Source organism: Mchenga conophoros, linkage group LG14 (assembly GCF_057382185.1).
Source record: "Mchenga conophoros isolate Kocher_MC1m ecotype Shallow Benthic linkage group LG14, M_conophoros_male_GT1.1, whole genome shotgun sequence".
Classification (NCBI taxonomy): Eukaryota; Metazoa; Chordata; class Actinopteri; order Cichliformes; family Cichlidae; genus Mchenga; species Mchenga conophoros.
This window is the reverse complement of record NC_140539.1, coordinates 30,538,510-30,558,072: the sequence shown is the minus strand read 5'-3', so window position 1 is coordinate 30,558,072 and position 19,563 is coordinate 30,538,510. Positions and strand designations below refer to the sequence as shown.

The window sequence follows — 19,563 nt, the reverse complement described above, 5'->3', positions numbered from 1 at the left end:
TTTGCAATCATTTCGGGAAATATATCTAGACGTAGATGAGAAGATTGATGCAAAGTAATAAAATCCACACAGCAATTAGTCACTCATTAAACCACAACCTGTTGTTCTTTTTCAGTTTTTCAACCTATTAAAGAAATGGAAAATATTGTGTCAAATAATTAACTTTCCATATGCTAATAGACAGATTTTCTCATATATTCAGAGCTTTCTTTACTCTAGGCAAGCTATTGTCTCCTGGCATATGTTTACAGTTACGGTAGACAGATTTAGATAATCTGTTTACCTAATCTCAGCAAATATTTGCATATTAATGCGCAGAGTCTGTGGGCAAGGGGCAAGAAGCTTTCTGGTTTCCACTTGAAGTCTGTTTGTATTCTGTGACCAATATGTCCTCATTTGAGAAGGAAGTACAAAAAAGAAAAAGAGTGCATTCCCCAAAACATAATTTTAAACCATCAGCTCCTATGTAAACCGTGTTTTTTCTTTATCAGCTTTTTAATGGTATCTAAATTAGTAAACGATGGCCAGCAGTTTGAACAGGAAGACTTGGCTAAGATATCCACTGGCTAGACCAGAAGTCCTGAAAGAGCAGAGGTTAAGTCTGAAGACAATAGCAGACAGATATCCATATCATTTCTACTTCTATCCGATGACTTGAAAGTAAATACAAATAATTAAATCATTAAGAATTAAGTCAAAAAGACGGCAGAGGTGTAACTATATGTGGATTATTTAAAACAAAAATGTTTTAAGAATTCTCCTCATTAAGAATCTTTCAGTTATTTTTAAATAGATGTCTCTTTTTTAATATTGTCTAGTATATACCCAATATAATGTGCAGTGAAATAATCATGCTTACTGATATTAATGATGCTTTAAAAGTGAATTGATCAATAACAGATATTCTGTGAGGTGAAACTTAATGATATTTTGAACCAGCACATGCTAAGCTTTGATTCAGACTTCAACCAAAGTAAACTCAACATATGAGGGGAGGGGGGCTGCTGGAGTTTCTGTGCTTTGCTCTCTCTCTAAGGACATGGAAGGAATAATGAATGTCAGGTCTGAAGGAGGAGAGAGCGGGATAAAAAGAAACCGAAATAGAGCAGCTTTCATGACAGCATGGATCTCCACTGGGACATGAAGCTGCTCATTAAAACCTTTCTTAGTGTAGGGGAGAGGAGGTAACTGGTGTTTTCTGTAGTAGTTAGAGACCCCAAAGACACCTTGTTCTCTTCCTACACTCTCACCCATCCTGTGAAGCTGCAAAGTCTGTGATTATGTGAAGTTCATGGTTGTGCGTTACCTGTTGTGCTCCTGAACTCTCTGTTGTTGCATCTCCATTCATTATGTAACATGTTGCCTTATTTCTTTTTAACCTAAACTAAATATGATGATACAAGACTTTCAGTTATATATTTTCCCCACTCATGAGTTGTATTTGGCTGTATAGTCTTTCTCAAGTCTCTCTGTGGCTTTTCCTCTCAGCACTAAGGCACCCAATGAAAACAAAGCAAGCTCAAGGCTATGCAGCCCTACAGTTATAGAATGGGAGTGCCCAAACCCTGGGTATAAATACCCAAAGCTCCATCTATATTTAGTATCACTTCCCCTTTGAAGAGAGGCCCAGTTTTGTCAGAGGAGATGAGTGCGCTGTGTAATTCTTGTATAGCTCCTAGCCACAGCTTCTCTCTATATTTTTCATATTTGGGTTGAGCTGTTGCAATTCCAGCGCCAGACCATCCTTCCCTGGAAGAGGCTCATTTACAATATTGATGGCTGGTCTTGTGTAGAGGGACTAAGGATGACTGAACAATCACGTCAGCTCACCATTTATTGGTAAAAGTCAAGCGTTGCCCAGAGGTACGATTAGGAAACCCAATTACTTTCAGACTATACTTACACTGTGCTGCCACCTGCCTTGGGCTTACAGTTGTTTCTTTTATTACTTCCATTCTTTATTAATCTTATTCTGACACTTCTTCCATATTCTCATTTTTAATTTGTTCTCTCTAGTGCCAGTATTATTACTTGTTTTGGGTTTGTTTTTTTTTAACCATGCTCACCTTTCATTAAAGTGTTTTTGTCATTCTTGCAGGTAAGTCTTAATAGCAGAAAAATCTATACTTTTTGGATTAAAAACAAACTGCCCACTGTTTCTGATTTTCATGCTGTCTGGTATTCATAAAAAGAGATGGTCAAGATGTACTCTATTGCTTCTGTAAATGTCTTTTGATGACAGATATTTTTTTACTATGTCTGAGCCAAGTTACTTCATTACATTACGTTAGCGTGCGTGATGTTACATTGCATAAAATGCCATACTGGCAGCTTTTTGGGCCAGTGGAAAAAGTGATTACAGGCCTTTGGCAGCAAAGGCTAACCAACAGATGACAAAAACAAATGCGTTTAGCAGAGATTCCCAAAAATAGCTTTCAGTATTGGTGGTGATGTCAGGCTGAGGTTATTTTATGGATTGCAAGGTGTTTACTTGTAGGAAGAGCCTGACATAATCCACAGAAGATTCCAGTCCCCTCGCCCATGCACAATCTGACATTCAAATACTAATATTAATTCCCACATATTGGTTGTGTGCTACAGGGTTGTAAAACTCAGACATATGCATGGTGAACCTTCAGATGAAAAGACATTAAAATGTTCTTTTCTCAGAATAATACAAAGTAATACTAACCACCAATAATGTTATAAAAAACATATTTACTGTGACTATTAAGTATATTTTTATTTTCATTTATTTAAAAACAGTGTCCACTTTTACTGTAGCACTGAAAGTCAAAATACAGTACAGAACATCATGAAGCATAATTTCATTTCATGGATCTTAAGATGTTTTGGCCATGAAGCAAATTTAATATGCATGATGGGGTAAATGTGCAGAAGACCTTTAACCACAGTATAATGCAGTTTAGTATCTGCTATAATCTCAATATCATACACGTGGAATTATCATGTTTCTTAAAAGGTGTCTGCAAAACCTGAAAAAGTAGGATTCATGGCAGAGCTGTTGAATTGCCCCTAATGAAGTGGTAGATATAAGATACATTACATATAAATAAAAAATTATTATAGAAACTAGATTAAAAAAAATATTCAAATAGCCATAAAAAAAACAGGAAATCTTTTTCCAGGATATATTTTTGGTGGTTTTGTTTTTAAGATTTGAAGTCAAATATCTTTTAAAGAAAAAAAAAAAAAAAAAAAGGTTTCTTCCAAAGTGACCAAATCATATAAAACTTGGTATTGAACTGGCTGGCAGATTTATAAAGATGGATGGGACCAGGTAGAATCTGGTGTTGGAGGGATATGAGTGGAAATAGATGGGGTTAGCGGCTCTCCGGTGTAATAAAAGAAATGAAAGTAGTAATAGACTCTCAGTGAATTCCATTAGGGACACATCGACACTACACAAGCCATTCATTATGATGATGCTGTGAAGTGAGATATTTCATTGTGGAACCCAATGCCCGGTGTGAAAGGGGACGCTGAGGGATGGGTGGAGCACAAAGGTCTGCCTCAGCCTCGTTTACTGCAGTTCTCTTCTGTTTCTATGGAGATTTAAGGCTTTTCAGCCAATCAATCAATGAAAGCATGCTTTTCATCAGGCAACCTTGAGGTTTTCTATGGAAGCGCTGATAGGCAGGAGCGCATTGAAATCTTGTGTTTGAAAATGTGTACGACTTTGCAAGGCTGTGTTGAAACAGTCCAAATGGATTTGTAAACCAAGTAGTGTGTTTAGAATAATTTGAGTTTATTTATAATAGACATTTGTCAGATGGCAAATGCTCTCCCAGTTGTTTATTCGTTTTTAATTGGTTATTGTATACAGTGTCGTTTTCATACAGTTTCATACTGTGTCTCATCTTTTCTAGGTGGAAAGGGAGGAAAGAAGAAGAAAACAAAGGCTGGCTCTAAACCTACTAAAGCCAATGGGTCCAATTGGGCCAACGTTCCCCTGCCCCCTCCTCCTGTTCACCCTCTCCCTGGTACTGAGATGGACCATTATCCCAATGATCACCACGACGGGGGAGGGTATGTCTGCTAATATAAAAAAATACACACAAATTATTCCATCTTGAATGGATAATGAAAAACCATTTAAATGCATAGAAACAACATACACACTTTACAGCTCAGTTTTCAGTAGAAAATGAAGCGCGACACAAGTTTTATTTTAACCAAACGATCAGATACAAAATCTTTCAAACTGCTCTCCTTTTTTGTATTTGTCATTATTTTTCATTAACTTTTACAGCCCATTTGACCCAATTATGTTGTTTTCTGGATCACCTCCCATTTCACACTGGGCCTCCTGTTTTTTGGAGCAACCAAATGTAATACGTCATTCTATTTTAGTCTACTAATCCTGTCTATACCCAGACAATTAAGACATTACAACGTTTAAATTATTTTTTGAAAGTCAGCTCAAATACAAGTCATGCTGTCAAGAATTTGTTTAAAAATATTGTGTCCACTGTCATTGAAAATCTGTTGTAGCCAAGTTAAGGCTTTTAGGAAAAATTTAGGAGGCTAAGAAGCCATACACAGAAGCTTTGTAACTGGCAATTCTGATATTGAAGAGAAGAAGCATGAGCTCATGTGGAAGCGCAAGAGGGAGAAAAATAAACCTGTTCCAAGTAATATTTTGTGTGTTTTGTGGGCAGCTAGCTACACACAAAATAAAAATGGCAGTACAAAAGAAATGATCACAGAAAGCAAAACGATATAGATGATGTCCAACAACTTCTTGTATAAGCAACACACTAAATCTGGTTGCATTCTGCATTAATGTCATCTGACTGTACCTCACTGAGTTTATTGACTTAGTACTGCAAATCTGACGAGAAGCAAAGAATCAATGCGTGTATAGTCTCTACAGGCAGCACACGTGCTCTTTTGCACAGGGCTCTTACACAAAAACCCACATACAGATGGGTGCCAATCAAACTATCTGCTGACCCGTTTTTCTATCTATAAAATAAATGAAAATAAAACATGTCTGTCTTTGTGAGTTTGTAGACATACGGGTAGCTTTGGCTTAATCTCGCTGATGAATTCCATAGTGGGGAAAAAACCCCTCCTAATAGTCCTGTTTTATAAAGATATATTTATGTTATCCACACACACTGAGGCTGAAGTTGATATAAAAAGCTGGATTCTTATAAATGATTAATGCCGTACCAGACATCTGATATTTTTTGTTTAATTTTCATTTAATGTAATGGTGCAGTGGTTTGCACTGTTGCCTCACAGCCTTTCTTTGTAGAGGTTGCCTGTTGCCTTGTTTTTGCGTTAGTTTCCTCTTGAATCAAGCTTCCAGCCACGGTCCAAAGAGATAGTTGTTAGGTTAATTGGGGATTCTACATTAGCTGTGGGGGTGAATGTGATAGTTTACCTGGTAAACATGGATGGAAATGGATTTTGTGTGGTAAATGCAGTAAATCAACACTGTACTTTAAGTGTGAACTAACAGTAACTTGTGTAAGTGATTGTGAGAGTGTCTCTCTTTGGTCCAGTTGGCACCATGTCCTCTTACTCCCATTTCCAATCTGGGAGAGTCATCTGCTTTAATAGGCTATCTGGCAAATGAAGAGTCTCATGCACTGTAAATCTGAGGCTGCTCTTAATGGCAGCAGATTAAAACAGTTATGTCCTATGGAGTGTGCCCTGACAAATTTCTATAATGAACACCTTCTTTATGGCTAGTATTATTTCAGCATGTATAAGCACAGCTATGAGGAATTGAAGCTTGACACCAACTGTAATTCTAATCAGGACTGTTGTATAACAAATTGCTGTCCAATGAAAGTTGGAGAAGGTCACAAAACTGTGTTAGCACATATCAGTTTCTTTTGACATATATTTTTTTATGCTATCTACTTTTCTCAATCGTCTTTTACTTGCAGACACTGACAATATCACACATCTACAGTAATGCCATTACTATGTCTGTCCATACTTTCCAGTTTGATATTATATAAAACATGCATAGCTTTAAAATCAGCAAGCTGTGCTAAATTAAATTAGTAGATTATCATTTTTGGTTGTGGTGATTAAACCTCCAAGCTCCTTATTTTTTAAGTCCATCAAATGCTTCTGGTATTTTCAGATAAACTCATTGGTTGATAATTGGGAAAATACTAAATAGTAAAAATAAGTCGATATTAATCAGTAACAAAAATAACAGCTTATAGCTCTTGCTCAGGCTATATGTAACCTTAACTACATTTGTGTGGTAAACATGCATTTTCCCTCAGGTATGAGAGCGATGGTTGGGGACCGCCCATGCCTGTGCAGACATATCTCCACCAGGGCATGGAGGATGAGCTGGAGGAAGAGGAAGAAAGGGTTCCCACCCCGCCTATCCGGGGGGTCGCCTCATCCCCCGCTGCTGTGTCCTTTGGACAGCAGTCCACAGCCACCCTGACCCCCTCTCCCCGAGATGAGATGCAGCCCATGCTCCAGGCCCATTTGGATGAGCTGACCAGAGCGTACCAACTGGACATGGCAAAACAAACATGGTAAACACAGCAGCATTAAAAAGCATTGTAAATATTTAAATTAGATACTGCAGTCCTATCAATCTATTTATCTAGACAGATATACTGTTGTAGTCGTACATGCATTGTTTTTATTTTACAGTGCTTACTGTACATTGTGTTCCTGTTTATTGCTTCCAGGATTTATTCTGTTCCTGCAGTATTCCTCATGTCAACTGTGTGTGCAGCGGAGATAAACCCATTAATCATTTCATTTTAATGGGCCCATGCTACCACTTAGGCGACTACTGTATTTTGCTCACTCTAAGAGACACAATTTCGTACCCATGGTTGTTTACTCCCCCTACACTTGTACGGTGCATTCCATTGTTGTGCTCATGCAAGTCAGATGAAGACCATGCTTCATTCTGTCAGCAACGCGCAGAGAATGAGAGACTGGCATTCATTCATAATAGTGAAGTGGGTGGTAGTGGGAGAGCTGGGAAGCCTTGTCAGGAAGGAGATGTCATGTTACCCGGTAATGACTCTGTTGGTTAGAGAGCATCTCTGACAACACCAGAGGGCCAGTAATTACAACCAATTCCCACTGCAAACCGCGTCAAAGACTTTGCACTCCTCTAACAAACGTGACTGTCAGCAGAGCAGGCTGCCACTGAGGTGACAGCCATGTGTCGACAGGCCTGGAGAGCATCCCTTTATACCATCCACAGCAGCAATTAGTAGGTCATTGTGTTAGCATACAAGCTGCACTGTGGAATTAGTGAAATTGTCCATATTTATTCAGCGGCCCACATAATACAGGTCTCTGTAATTAGCTCTACATTTCCACATGCAACCACATGTTATACGTTCGATAGTCATCACCGCTCCACATTCCCCAATATCAGATTATATGGAGTATTTATTTATTTAAAAATTTTTTTACCAGGCACATGCAGGGAGGCTCTCTTCCTCCCCAGGCTCCAGCTCCTCCAGTGGGCTACGTGTCGAGCACAATGGTTTCCGACCTGGAGACTGACCTGCCTGATGATGAGGAGGAGGAGGAGGAAGATGAGGAGGAGGATGAAGGCTATGGAGCCAGGCATCCCCGCGGAATTGAGCACACACCAGGGTCTAGCATGGACAACCTGGACAGCTCTTTAACAGGTAAGGCTGTTGGATTTGTATCTGGAGCCGGCGGGGCTTTAACCTAATGTTGTTAACCGCAGTATAATTTATTTTAATGCATAAGTAAATGGGATTTGTTTCTTTTTATTCAAATGTCCATAAGCAGGTAAAATGCATTCAACTCCCATCGTTGTTACATCTTGTTTAACGGCAAATGGATTGTTGTTCATAACGCGTTCTTCATGACTTTGGTGTGTTAATTTTTGGCCCTCAATCAAGTTTTTTAAGCACCTTTGGCAGGCTCTGGGGAATTACAATTATCATTTTCAAAAAAGAAAACAGATAAGAAAGTCCATGAATTTTAAACAGGATAGTGAGAGGGAAATTAAGAGGAGGGAGAGGGTAGGGGAGAGTGACTGTGATTTAACTTGCACACAGCTCCGGAGCCAGAGCCAACCGTATCTTCCCGAGGAGATTTGAAATAAATTTCACGTGCGGCATATTCCATTCCAGACTAGAGGCACCATTTCCATTTTTACAACTCACTGAAAACTTTTACAGCCGTCTGTTGAGGGGACATATGAAGGGCATGACATTGCAGTGGAGGAGCTGGGTTCTGGATTGCTGCTATCATACTGACCAGGCCTGACTATCCATCTGCAATGTAAAGGGGTAAAAGTGCAAAAATGGACTTTTATGATAAAAGTGACATATGGGGAATAGGTTTGGTAGAAAATTCTAGTTTAGTGTTGACCTGTGATACTGTGTATCCATCAGGTTATGTGTGTAAACACTGAAAAATAAAGGCTATATTGAGACATTTATGGGTGGTAAGAATAAGGAAGAGAGCAAAAAATCGAAGGAGCTGGGCTATCTGAGAGAGAAAGCTCAAAAATAAGAAGACAAACAGTGCTGTATATTGGCCTACCCTGTCAGTAGAAACATTAAAGAGTGGTTTTCCAGGGGATGATGGAACAGTGGTTTTGGTAGCACTGACACATGCTGCTGCTGATGTATTTAGAGGAATATAAAGCGGCAACGGGGCCCTAATCTGCTGCATCTCTCCTCCACTGTATTACTCTGAAGACAGCACTATTTCTTTTTATCTCTCTCCAAGTCTGCCTCTCACCCCATCGTTTGACAACACAGACACAGCCCCAGCTCCGGGGTGAGCAGGAGGAAGAGAGGGAAAAGGGGAGACGCTGCTGAGATTTATTGTAGCCACCGTTTTAAGGCTACACAAACAGGGGAGGGGCAGGAGTGAGATTGCTGTCAAGCGTCGCTTGATGGATTTGTCATTGTTTTAATAATATGGAAATAGGTCTGTTTTCATAATGTTACACCAAAGGCCAGTAAATCTAACCTTTCAGTGATGTTCCAGAAAAAAAAAGAAGAAAAGAACCTGCACTCTCCTCAGGGGCATTTTTCACCAGCGGACTGTCTGCACAGGTTTTCCAATTCGTTATTCCATGCTCTGAGTTAAGGCAACTTATTTTTAGCTGATAAATGTAACTCCTCCTGTTGTGGTGGTATTGCAGAGCGATTGCTTGCACAAGCTACAGAGTTGAGGTGAACACGTAGGTATTACTTGGCTCTATATAGGTCATGCACAGCTAAGATGTGGTGGCAGTGAAGCTGTTATGCGTACAATGACTCGAAAGCTTGGCTGTTCTGGGCGATTACTCACCCATAAAGTCTTGCCAGGTTTGCGAGGTGTGGGGTCAGATCTCCTGGTGGCAGGTAGACGCCTGCTCATCAGGGGGAATGATTTTCCTACTTAACGACATGCAGATTAGGGTTCCCGTCAGTGTAAATCAGTTTTAGTGGCAGGAGGGAGGCAGCCTGGGTTTTACTGCCCTCCATCCGCCTAGCGTTTACTGGTCTTGCTCTATCAGTGCATGGAACATGGAGGGTGTCGGCCAGCGTTTTTTCGAGAACACAGTTTGGCCCATTGCTCTTGTTCAAGATGTGATAAAATGGCAGATATGTAGAGCAAACCTTGGTCTGGAGCCAAAAAAAAGTTATATTTCTAGGGCAAAAAGAAAACTAGATTGAATTTTTATCAAATTATGTTAGAATGATCACAGTTTGATTGGATTGCTGTTTCTGAGAATAGAAGTGCTCCAGAGGTTCTGCAGTAGAAAGTGGCAGTTAGAGCAACTGAAAAGTCATTCTGTGATGTGATTTGCTGAGGCAGTGTTCCTTCGCTGAGCCGAAAGGACTTGGAAGCTTCAGTGCTTTGGCTGGCACTGCCTATACTTCATTATCTGCTCTATTCTTTGTGGGAGGATTGGACCCAGTGGAATTGCTGTCTTTCTTTCTTAGTGAAAAACTCTTAGAAAAGAATTTCAAAGAAAATGGCCAGGAAAGATGGAGGGCTCAAACTAGTTGCCTTCGATTTCAGTTTGCTCTGTGAAAATGGGATGTGTAAGGGGGTACTCTACCTTATGCAAGCCTATATTTTATAGAAGTTTCCATTAATCTGAGAGAATTTCCCTGCAATAGGAGTGAAAAGATGTTGCAATCTCTTCTGTTGAAAGTGCAATTCCATAAAGTCACAACCAGTGACTAAGTTACAGTCTCTTTGAGACATCTGGTTACAGACAAAGAGACTCACAGATGGGGAAGTTGGAGAAGCCTTTGAAGGGGATTTCCCAGTGTGTCTGGTAAAATAAACCACAGTGATATTAACAAGTTTTATGTCCAATTGTTAATGTGCTCTATTGTGTTGCAAAGGGAAGTGCCATCTGAGAGAGCACACTCATGTGTTAGTTGTGTTCATTTGAATCACAGCCTGCAATATGCAGCAGTCCTGGGCCAAGAATCTGCTACCCTTTGTATTATCCTGACCTTTTAATGAATCCTGCTGCTAACTTTTGTCCCCACCGTTCTCTAAACAACCTTTAGCCTCACATCTCCCCAATTCTGTGTTACACCAGTTTGTCCAATCACATCGCTCTGTGTGAGGGAAGGATAGTGTGTGTGAGCTGAGTGCTTGGGTTTATGCCACTTTAGCAAAGACTGCCAAACCAGTCCCACTGAAAGCTGTCACATTAGCCGACTGTTCTCTGTGTTTTTGCTTGCCAAAATGGCATATTTTTATTGGCAGAGTGATGCTTTTATATTTAAAGTGCTGGCCTAGCTTTTTATGCGAAGGAAGAAAAATGAAGGCATAAAGAAATATAGTAGCATATAATCCAAAAGCCTGACAATATATACACATTTTATTTATTTGTGCCCCTTTGATCCTGTAAAAATACTCGCTTGTGTTGTTGTAGCTTATTGAGCAGTATATTGATTAATGCTCATAGAATTTTAAATCATTAAAGTGCTGTGCACATAGAAGTTAAAACCTGTAGTTTTCTTAAAACTACTGCACATTTTTAGACAGCGATGGTTGTGCATTTTTAAATGGGACTAAAAAAAAAACTGTGCGCATACCTCCAGGTGTTTGATTCAATACGATGTTTTGTGAGATGTCACCTGAGGCAGTCGTGTAGCTAACTCTGCTCTGCACAGGTGCGCTCATTGTTCTTTATCAAAAGACGTGCAAAATAAGTTGATGACAGTCCTGCTGTTCCACTGTGTATATTCTGGTGTGTGTAAATGTGCACTTTTGTGTGTGTGTATGCAATGTGTGTGTTTATAATAGATGAAAGAGGGCATGCCAGAACAGAATGACTATACAAAGCGCTCACCTGCAAGAACAGAAATGCCCCACAGCAAATTTAATTCATTTAAGTGTACAATATTCATATTGCTTCTTTTTTTTAAGACCACTCAATAAGTTTATTCATCTAAATGTCTAATCAAAGCACAGATGTTCAGAATGTGAGCTCATATATCCATAGAGGCTATAGCTGTTGAATCTGTATGAGCTTGGGATTTCAGCGTGAGTGTTTCAGATAAATAACTATCCATTTACACACATACTCACATAAACACACACAAACATCTATGCTGAAACCTATGGTGTTCTACAGGGTCCATGGTGAATGGGTGGGGCTCGGCCTCAGAAGATGACCGTAATTTCTCCAGCCATAGGTCCAGTCTGGGCAGTTCATCTGATGGCTCGATTTTTACCCACTGCAGTTTTGCCCAGGCCCTGGTGGCTGCTGCAGACAAGGCAGGCTATCGCCTTGAGGGCACTAGCCTCAGCAAGAGAGGTTGGTGTGTGGGACCAGATATCCATTGCTGGGCTGGACCGTCTGCCACTGACAAATTATCTTTTCATCTCTGTTCTAATTGTTCCTCCTGTCATCCATTGGCTGATGTTTTCCCCATAATGCTGCCTTGTTATTTTCTTTTCTGTTGCTTTTGGATGCTGTGCCCAGGTTGTGCATGGTACCTGCTCTATATGGCTACATTGCGGGTATCTCCTGATCCTTAAATGTGACTTAGCTCTGATCTGCCTCTGCTTTCTTTGGTGCATTGTGTAATATCTGGGTGATATGCTATGCTTAAAACCTTTTAAGGACTTCAACCAAATGCTCTCCCTTCTAATGAAAACATTTACCTTTTTCCCCTATTAGGCTTGCTGGATCTTGATTGATAACTTTTCCTTTTCCTGATGACTGTTTTGACTTCACTGTTGGCTCCGTAATATCTTTACTAACCATCTGGCCTGTGGTCCTTTATCCCTCCTGCAGGTAAAGGCTTGTCCCATAGGCCTCGGCCCAGCAGTCCATTTTCAACAGATGGCAGCACAGTCGGCACACACAGCTTGGGCCACCAGAGGGCCACTAGGCCAACTCGCAAACCCAGAAGTCAGGGCACAACACCCCATCGGAGAGATGCTGGTGCAGACGGTGAGGGAGGAAGCAACCAAAAACACATTTTGAAAATTTAAAAAAAGGGGTTATGGTAATATATACATAACTCATGTATTCAGTTGATTTAGTGTGGTTTTCTCTTGGCACAGACCTACCTCCTCCACCTGAGCCTCCTCCCTGTCAGGGGCAGGGCCGTATCCAGGGGGGCCGCAGTATAAACAGCATGGCGCCCCCAACAGATAGGAAGGCTTCTTCCTTAGAGCGCCCGCCTATTTCAGGATCCCTGTGTGGGCCAGAAGACATGAAGAGCTCTATTGACAGACAGACGCGCACTTCTTTGGAACATCATCGCCAGGTTCAAGACAGGCTGGGCTCTGCAGACCGAGCTGATGATGGCCGCAGGGGCCACAAAACAGGTGCAGATGAAAATATTTAGCCATAAAACGGGAACTGGCATTAATGCATTAAGGCTAACACAGAGATAAAATTTCACTTTAAAGCATAGTATGCAACAATGTGTGCGCTAATGGGTTACAACAATTGCAAAAGCATTAGGCTGAAAGTCAGGTGAGGCTTTCCATGTGGTTGTTAGGACTTAAAGTTTTTTTTATGAATTAATGTAATAACCAATTGGAAATGTTTGTCTTGCTGCTGTTGTTCAGGAAAGCACATTACATTTTGCTCACATAAACAATTCATCCTTTTTATTTGTTAAAAAATGCACTTTGCAACCTAAAACAAAATCTATAAAATAATTATACTCACATAAAACCATTCATTAGCAAGAAAAATAACATTATTTTCAAAGCAAGTGAAGTCAAAAGGGAAGTGGAATATTTCTTGTTAATGACTGAACTATTTATTTTAATACAAAGATAATTCCTTTCATTATGGCCAGAAAACAACAATAACACAGGAGTTTAGCTGCTGCTGTGCCTTTGCGGTTGGGGATTTTTCTCTAAGTGATTGTGTTGAAGTTAGTCATGCTGCTTTGAGACTGGGCTCCCATGAACAGATTGCACTGTCTGCCACTTGCTCTGGTTTCCAGAATGCCCCCCCTCAGCCCTCCCTCAGCCACCGTAATGCCCCTGTAACTGTTGCCAGTACCAGCCTGCTCCACTCCAAGTAAGGCAGGAGGCCCCAGCAACTGAAATGCACTCTAATCGCTTTAGCTTTCTCTTCTCACACAAACAGCAGCTCTCTACACTCCATCTGTGTGTGTGTTCATTAATCTTATGTGTGCACACGCCTGTTTGTTTGTGACCATTAGAGCTCTTCATGCTGCGCTCCTTGGACTCTTTGTGCCAGGAGTTTCTCAGACAGTTAATCTGAGGCTGTGAGACAAAGACAGGTGTCACAATCAGCATTTTTACGAAAAACACTGTAGGTGAATTCCCTCATGTTTCAGTGCACTGACTGATTTGCAGTAGGCTCCAGTGAGGTCAGGGAAGGCTATATTACAGTCATTAGCAGAGCAGTGGGGAGCAGTTTGATGAGATTTCACGCAATGATGGAGACTACTGAGGGTCAATGTTATGTTGCCCTGCAGCAGGAGGTGCCACAGCAGCCAGTAGTCCCCCTGTTATTGTATTTACCCTCATCGTAAGGGTGGTGGCTGCAAGGCCATGTGCGAAGCTGAGAGTCCTCTCCATGGCACGCCCTGGCATTGCTCGTTGGCACGGCCACTCTGCAGATGTCAAGAGTGTGGGGTGGTGGTTGCAAAGTGTTCTTTGTCTCCATGCATCAGATGCAAGATGTGTAACACTGCAATAATAAAAGTTCAAACTTAAAGTATGCCTCTCGGTTCCTATGTGTGTGTTTTTAGAAGAGGGGTGTTTGCCATATAGTAAACCATCGTTCCCTTCCCCTGGTGGCCACAGTTCTGGCACAGGCTCCTCCAAGGGCTCAACAGGGCCACGCAAGACTGAGGGTCCACGACAACCACAGCAGTGGACCGCCACAGAGCATGCTGAATTTCTGGGGACCAATGGACAAGGACAGTACTCAGGAGAGTTATGTGAGTAATTTAGTACTTTGATGTTTGACAGCAGTGTTTTATGGTATATGGCACGGCACATATACTGCAGTAAAAAAGGGCAAGTTTTGTAGTGCAGCAATGCTTACCATAAAATTACTATAACTGCATCTTGCCAAACAACAGTTTATCCACCCTACTTGTGCACACTTCCTGTGTTAAGTGTGTCTGGCTGTTTCAGTATATATTTCCTGCAAAAGCTTGTCAGTGTTTGTGTAAGTGGATGGATTCAACTTAGATTTTATTATACTGGCAGTTATTGTTTTAACTTGGGAAAGAGTCAGTCCAGCTGTTTCCTTTGAATTCCTGGCAAAAATGCCTCCCAACATGTTTATTAGGTTCTTTACTTAAAGAAAACAATTTTTTTCTCTTTTTTTCCCAATCCTAATGTTTTCTTTTATTCCTCTTCTCACAGAGTGATCTGCCTGCAGTTTAAACTGGAGAGAACCTGTTCTCTCTTTGGAAGAGTGACACCCTCTTTGCCGGGGTAGTGAACTTTGTCCTTACCTGTGTGTTCTCAGAGGGAAGCAGTGCAGCAATGAGAACTACGGAGAAAAACAGTGTCACAGAACTGTAAATGCGATGTATAGACACAGACATACTGTACATCTTACTATGTTTTTTGTCCTCAAGAAAATATTTTCCACCTCCTACCTTACTCCAATTTTCTTTTTGTTAGAAAAAGGCAAGTTAAAAAAGAAAAAAATCAAAACATCTATAAGAGAACAAATTTTCTGGTAACTGCCCTTGAGGAAAAGGGGATTTTGTTTCCTGTAAATATATTCTTTAACTTGTTGTTGCATTGCTATGCAAGCCTGATTCTGTTTGAGCTTTTTATTTCCATATACAGGAACAGTTGGGTTTTATCTGGTTATTTGTATTATATGTGAAATGAGTGGCTGTTGTGCCATAAAATAATTGTTTTATAATCCATTGTTTGTTGATAGCTACCATTAATTATTATCATTATTATTGTTATTATTAATTATTGTTTTTGCACTGCAATTTTTGGTGATAAGCACAAAAAAACATAGCTCCTGCTGACATGAAGAACCGGAAGAATATGTGAAGAGGAGTTTCTGTACTGTAAAGTAGAGAGAAGAAAAATATATGCTAATGTACAGAGAGATATTAAAGAGTAATGCTTTGCTCACAGACAGCAACAAATAAGGCACCCATTTCCACAGTTGAGACAAATTGGGTGGCAGACACACAAGGTTCCTGAGGGTCTGAAGGACAGATACGAGGCCAAAAGAAGTACAGAAAGGATTCTGTATTGCTGTAGTTGGTTATTTAACCCCTAAAATGATAGAAATATCTAGTTTTCGATGTTTGGGGGCAACTCCAAGCATTGGCTCCATTCTAGTACAAGGGTTTCCGAGCATTTCAAATTCTTTTTCTTTTTTTCATTTCTATTAGGTTTTACTACCTAAATAATTCAGTAAAACAGCACACTTAGAATAAAACGGTTAAAAGGGAGGAGTCGCTGAAATCTATCCGCATGCTGCAGTCCGGTCGGAGCACTTACAAAGGCAGATTTGTGATTCTTCTATGGCCTTAATAGGTAGGAAACACAAACAAAGGAGCATTTATTGTTATTAGTTGTAATGTTACTCCTAAATCATGAGTGGAACAACAGCAATTGTTTACATCTTTTGTGTTTTTGTTTGTTTGTTTCATTTTATTGTCTTTTGGTTACTAATATTTTTTTAATTGTTTGATTTTTACAGCACTTACTCTTTGATGTTTGTGATGTTGTTACTGGGTACAGTATGATCCAGGAAAACAACACACCGACCTGCTGGGTTCAGCCGGGTGCTGTTCATTAATGAAATCTACAGAAGCGGCGGTTGGCCTCCAGTATGCTAAGATCAGCACAGTCTTGTGTCAGTGATGTTAAGGGATAAAAATGAGTGCGTATGTTTTACAACGTAGCTGTGAGTGGAGCGAAAATGGAGAAAGGCCTTGTATATTAACTAGTAGGTCTCACTGCCTCCATGTGTGCAACCCGAGTGTGGAGCAGAACACTTTCTGTCTGCCCGACTGCCACAACACACACACACTTATGTTTTGCCGCTTTCAACTTCTCAGCCTCTGATTCTCAATTGTTGTCTTTTTCAATGACTTTTTTTTCTTTTTTGGTTGTCCTTTTTTTAATGAGAAGCTTGTTTCTTTGTATGCCTTTTATGGACTCCAAAACGCTGCTTAAAACAATGTTTTCAATATTAATGTTCAGGATTTTTGTGGTTTAATGACTGTTTGTTTTGTCTTTTTTTGTACTGCTAATGTTGATAAAGGGGGGGTGGGAAACTAAAGGCCATCAGATGCTGTTGTACTGTTGTCGTCATGCCATGTCATTTTGTTTTTTTTACCATCCACCCAGTGGCCAGTGTTCTGGAAATGAGGTGCAAAGAGTATCTCAGGTTATTTTACATTCTGGTGGTGTTTATGTATGTGTATATATGTGTATATATCCATACGCATCTCCACTTGATTATGCCATTCCATTTCCATTGACAGTTTATCCCTCTCATGTCTGATTCTGTCGTCCCCTCTTTTCTTTTCTGCTGTGGACTTTGAGTATAATGTGCTGGTTCATCCACCTTAAGATGTCAGTAAAAGAACATACCAAATTAAGATTGTCTAATGCGTTTTAGTGTCTCTTTAATACTCATTGTTTTCTTTTAAATCACAGTGTCGTTTTGTATTTATTAAAATGATAATAAAAGTATATTGTGAAATATGCATAAAGATTTGTGAGATATAAAATGTGTTTTTTTTTTTTGTTCCTTGTAAAGTTTGGTGTCAGAGCCGAGCAGCGAGGCCATATTGAGATGAAAGGCACACTGTGCTCACAGCATGGTGAAGTGCCGGGTCAGTAGTCGTCACTCTTCATCTTGCATGTTCACTGCACTGCTCTTCTCATGTCAAAACTGAAGAAACTTACAATCCTTTCAACACAAGGAGTAAAAATGCTCACAATTTGCTTGTCAGGAGGACAAAGGATAAAAGTGCTTTTCCTCTCCTTTGTTCATTTTCTCAATATTGTTGGTTCTTTGTAGCCTATCTGTGTGTTGCCTTTTTTGCTATAAAAGAGGATTAAAAATGACAAAAAGAGAAAGGTGTTGGGTGAAGTCTTTCTGTACAGTAAAGGGTGAGGTCGACACCCTGATCCAATGCCATTTCTACAGTACAGTACATTCTCCTTTTTTTCCCCTGTAAACCACCTTCTGTATTCACTTGCATGTCCAAGAAGAGAGTGGATCAAGAAAATAAACTTTTACAGCTTCATTCCCACGTCCTGTAAGATAAATCCATGTTCTTTTATTTCCTTGTACCTGGATCAATATCAAATAAAATATTTTTGAAAAATGGAAAATGGCTTTGTCTGTGATAGAAAGACTATAGCGCGGGAGGTCAGATTCGACACAGTATGACAGACAAAATACATACAGTACATACAAAAATACAGTCAAACAAGATTATTTTCAAGGTTAAATATTCAGTTTTTCTTGGATACTTGCACTGCAGCTGCAACATTAAAAATGCAAGTTTGCCTTTTTTCTACAAAACATGGCCCTGCTAATATCTTAATAGTGTTTGACTCAGCAACAGCACAAGTGTAGTTTATTTTGTGCTGTGTGTGTATGCAGTAGAGTTGTTTAGCTCACTGTGTGTTTAAAAGGGTTCCTGACTCAGCTGTGCGTTTTATGTCAAACCAATCCCTTCCTTGATCCTTCCAGAAGAGCAGCTTCAAACACAAACCCAAATCTCCTAAATCACTGAGACAGGCAGCTTGCTTTCAAGCTCTCTTGCACAGAGCTCAAACTAAAATCTGTGAAAATTCTCCAAAAAACTTGTGAAAGAAGTGGTGTAGAACGGGGTGCATAAAATTAGGAACAGCCTCTGTATCGGCATTAACATTCAGGTATAAACAAGCAGGCTGCATGGTGGTACACTGTCAACTAAAGCAAGAAAGTCCAGGGGCTGAATCAGCCAGCCAGAGCCTGGGACCTTTCTGTGTTGAGTTTGCATGTTTGCATGTCAGGTAATTGGTGATGTTAATCTGGACATAGGTGTGAATGGCTGTTTCTATGTGATAGCCCTGTGGTGGACTGGCAGCTTGCCCAAGGTGTATTCCACCTCTCAAGCTATCACAAATGAGATAAGCTCCTACCGTACTGGGATCCTAAATCACATAAGTGGTTAAGAAAATGGATAAAAATTAATTACATTGCCACCTAAATCTATTAAAAAGCCCAACAAATAATTATATTCTTACTTTTTTATGAAGGAGTAGTTCACATACCGGCACCGGCAGTACAAACTACCTGCTCTGGTCTCAAATAAGCAATATTTTGGGTATAACGGTGGTTGTTCTGGATTTTCATGAAGGTGCCCATGGAATGAATCATAACCACAAAAAATGAGCTATCTAGACCATTTGAGCCCTTAAAAATGTTCCACGTAGATGTGATATGTTCAGAATGTGTTACCAGCTCCATAGCCTTGGCTTTTAGCCTTGGCTAGCCCCTGACTGGCTGAATCTCAAACAGAAGTGGTTGGCACTTCTATGATCACAACCAGAATGCTATATGTTTGACATGATCATGCTAAGTGTATTAGCAGTCAGTGACCTCACGGACATCCAAGAACAGAAAAAAAAACCCAGTCTGAAACCTGAACATACAAATATTTATTGCCAGATGCAAATATAACCCACGTGAGGTGGGACCAGACTGTAAGTTTGTAAGTGCAGTAGTCATACTGTATTAATCCTAGTACATATTGTGGTGTGTTGGGAGCGGCTAGTTATCTCCCATCATGCCTTGGGAATACGTGTTGCTGTTTAAGATGTTTATTGTTACGTGACTCTTAACTGTTCTCTTAACTGTTCTTTTAAATGCTGCAGTATAAATTCACCGACAGTTAGTGTTGATGGAAAGAATGCTGTACCATGAGTGAAGTCACCAAGAAAAAGTTCCCACACAGTTATTCCTGACAAAAATATTTGTGAATCTCCTCTTTCAATATTTATAAAATCTCTATAAACACTCACAAACAACGAGCTCACATTTTAATCATTATAGTCCATCACTTACTTCCTAAATGATACCAAATATATGTTATA

The 19,563-nt window shown here is 40.0% G+C and overlaps 1 protein-coding gene across 11 annotated transcripts in view; it reads left to right on the top strand.

Moving 5' to 3' along the window:
• The window catches only part of robo2 (roundabout, axon guidance receptor, homolog 2 (Drosophila)), a 258,201-nt gene extending 241,018 nt beyond the window's left edge, over window positions 1-17,183 (top strand). For 7 of the 11 annotated variants that reach the window (XM_085243897.1, XM_085243892.1, XM_085243901.1 and 4 more), the window contains 8 exons: window positions 3,891-4,050; window positions 6,276-6,539; window positions 7,447-7,664; window positions 11,609-11,791; window positions 12,275-12,433; window positions 12,547-12,813; window positions 14,223-14,414; window positions 14,848-17,183. In XM_085243897.1, the coding sequence (XP_085100023.1) occupies window positions 3,891-4,050; window positions 6,276-6,539; window positions 7,447-7,664; window positions 11,609-11,791; window positions 12,275-12,433; window positions 12,547-12,813; window positions 14,223-14,414; window positions 14,848-14,849 (1,445 nt within the window). In that variant the 3' untranslated portion in view covers window positions 14,850-17,183. The remainder of the gene's footprint in view (window positions 1-3,890; window positions 4,051-6,275; window positions 6,540-7,446; window positions 7,665-11,608; window positions 11,792-12,274; window positions 12,434-12,546; window positions 12,814-14,222; window positions 14,415-14,847) is intronic. The other 4 variants (XM_085243899.1, XM_085243900.1, XR_014888201.1 and 1 more) reach the window with 3 other exon arrangements.
• Window positions 17,184-19,563: the final 2,380 nt, after the last annotated feature.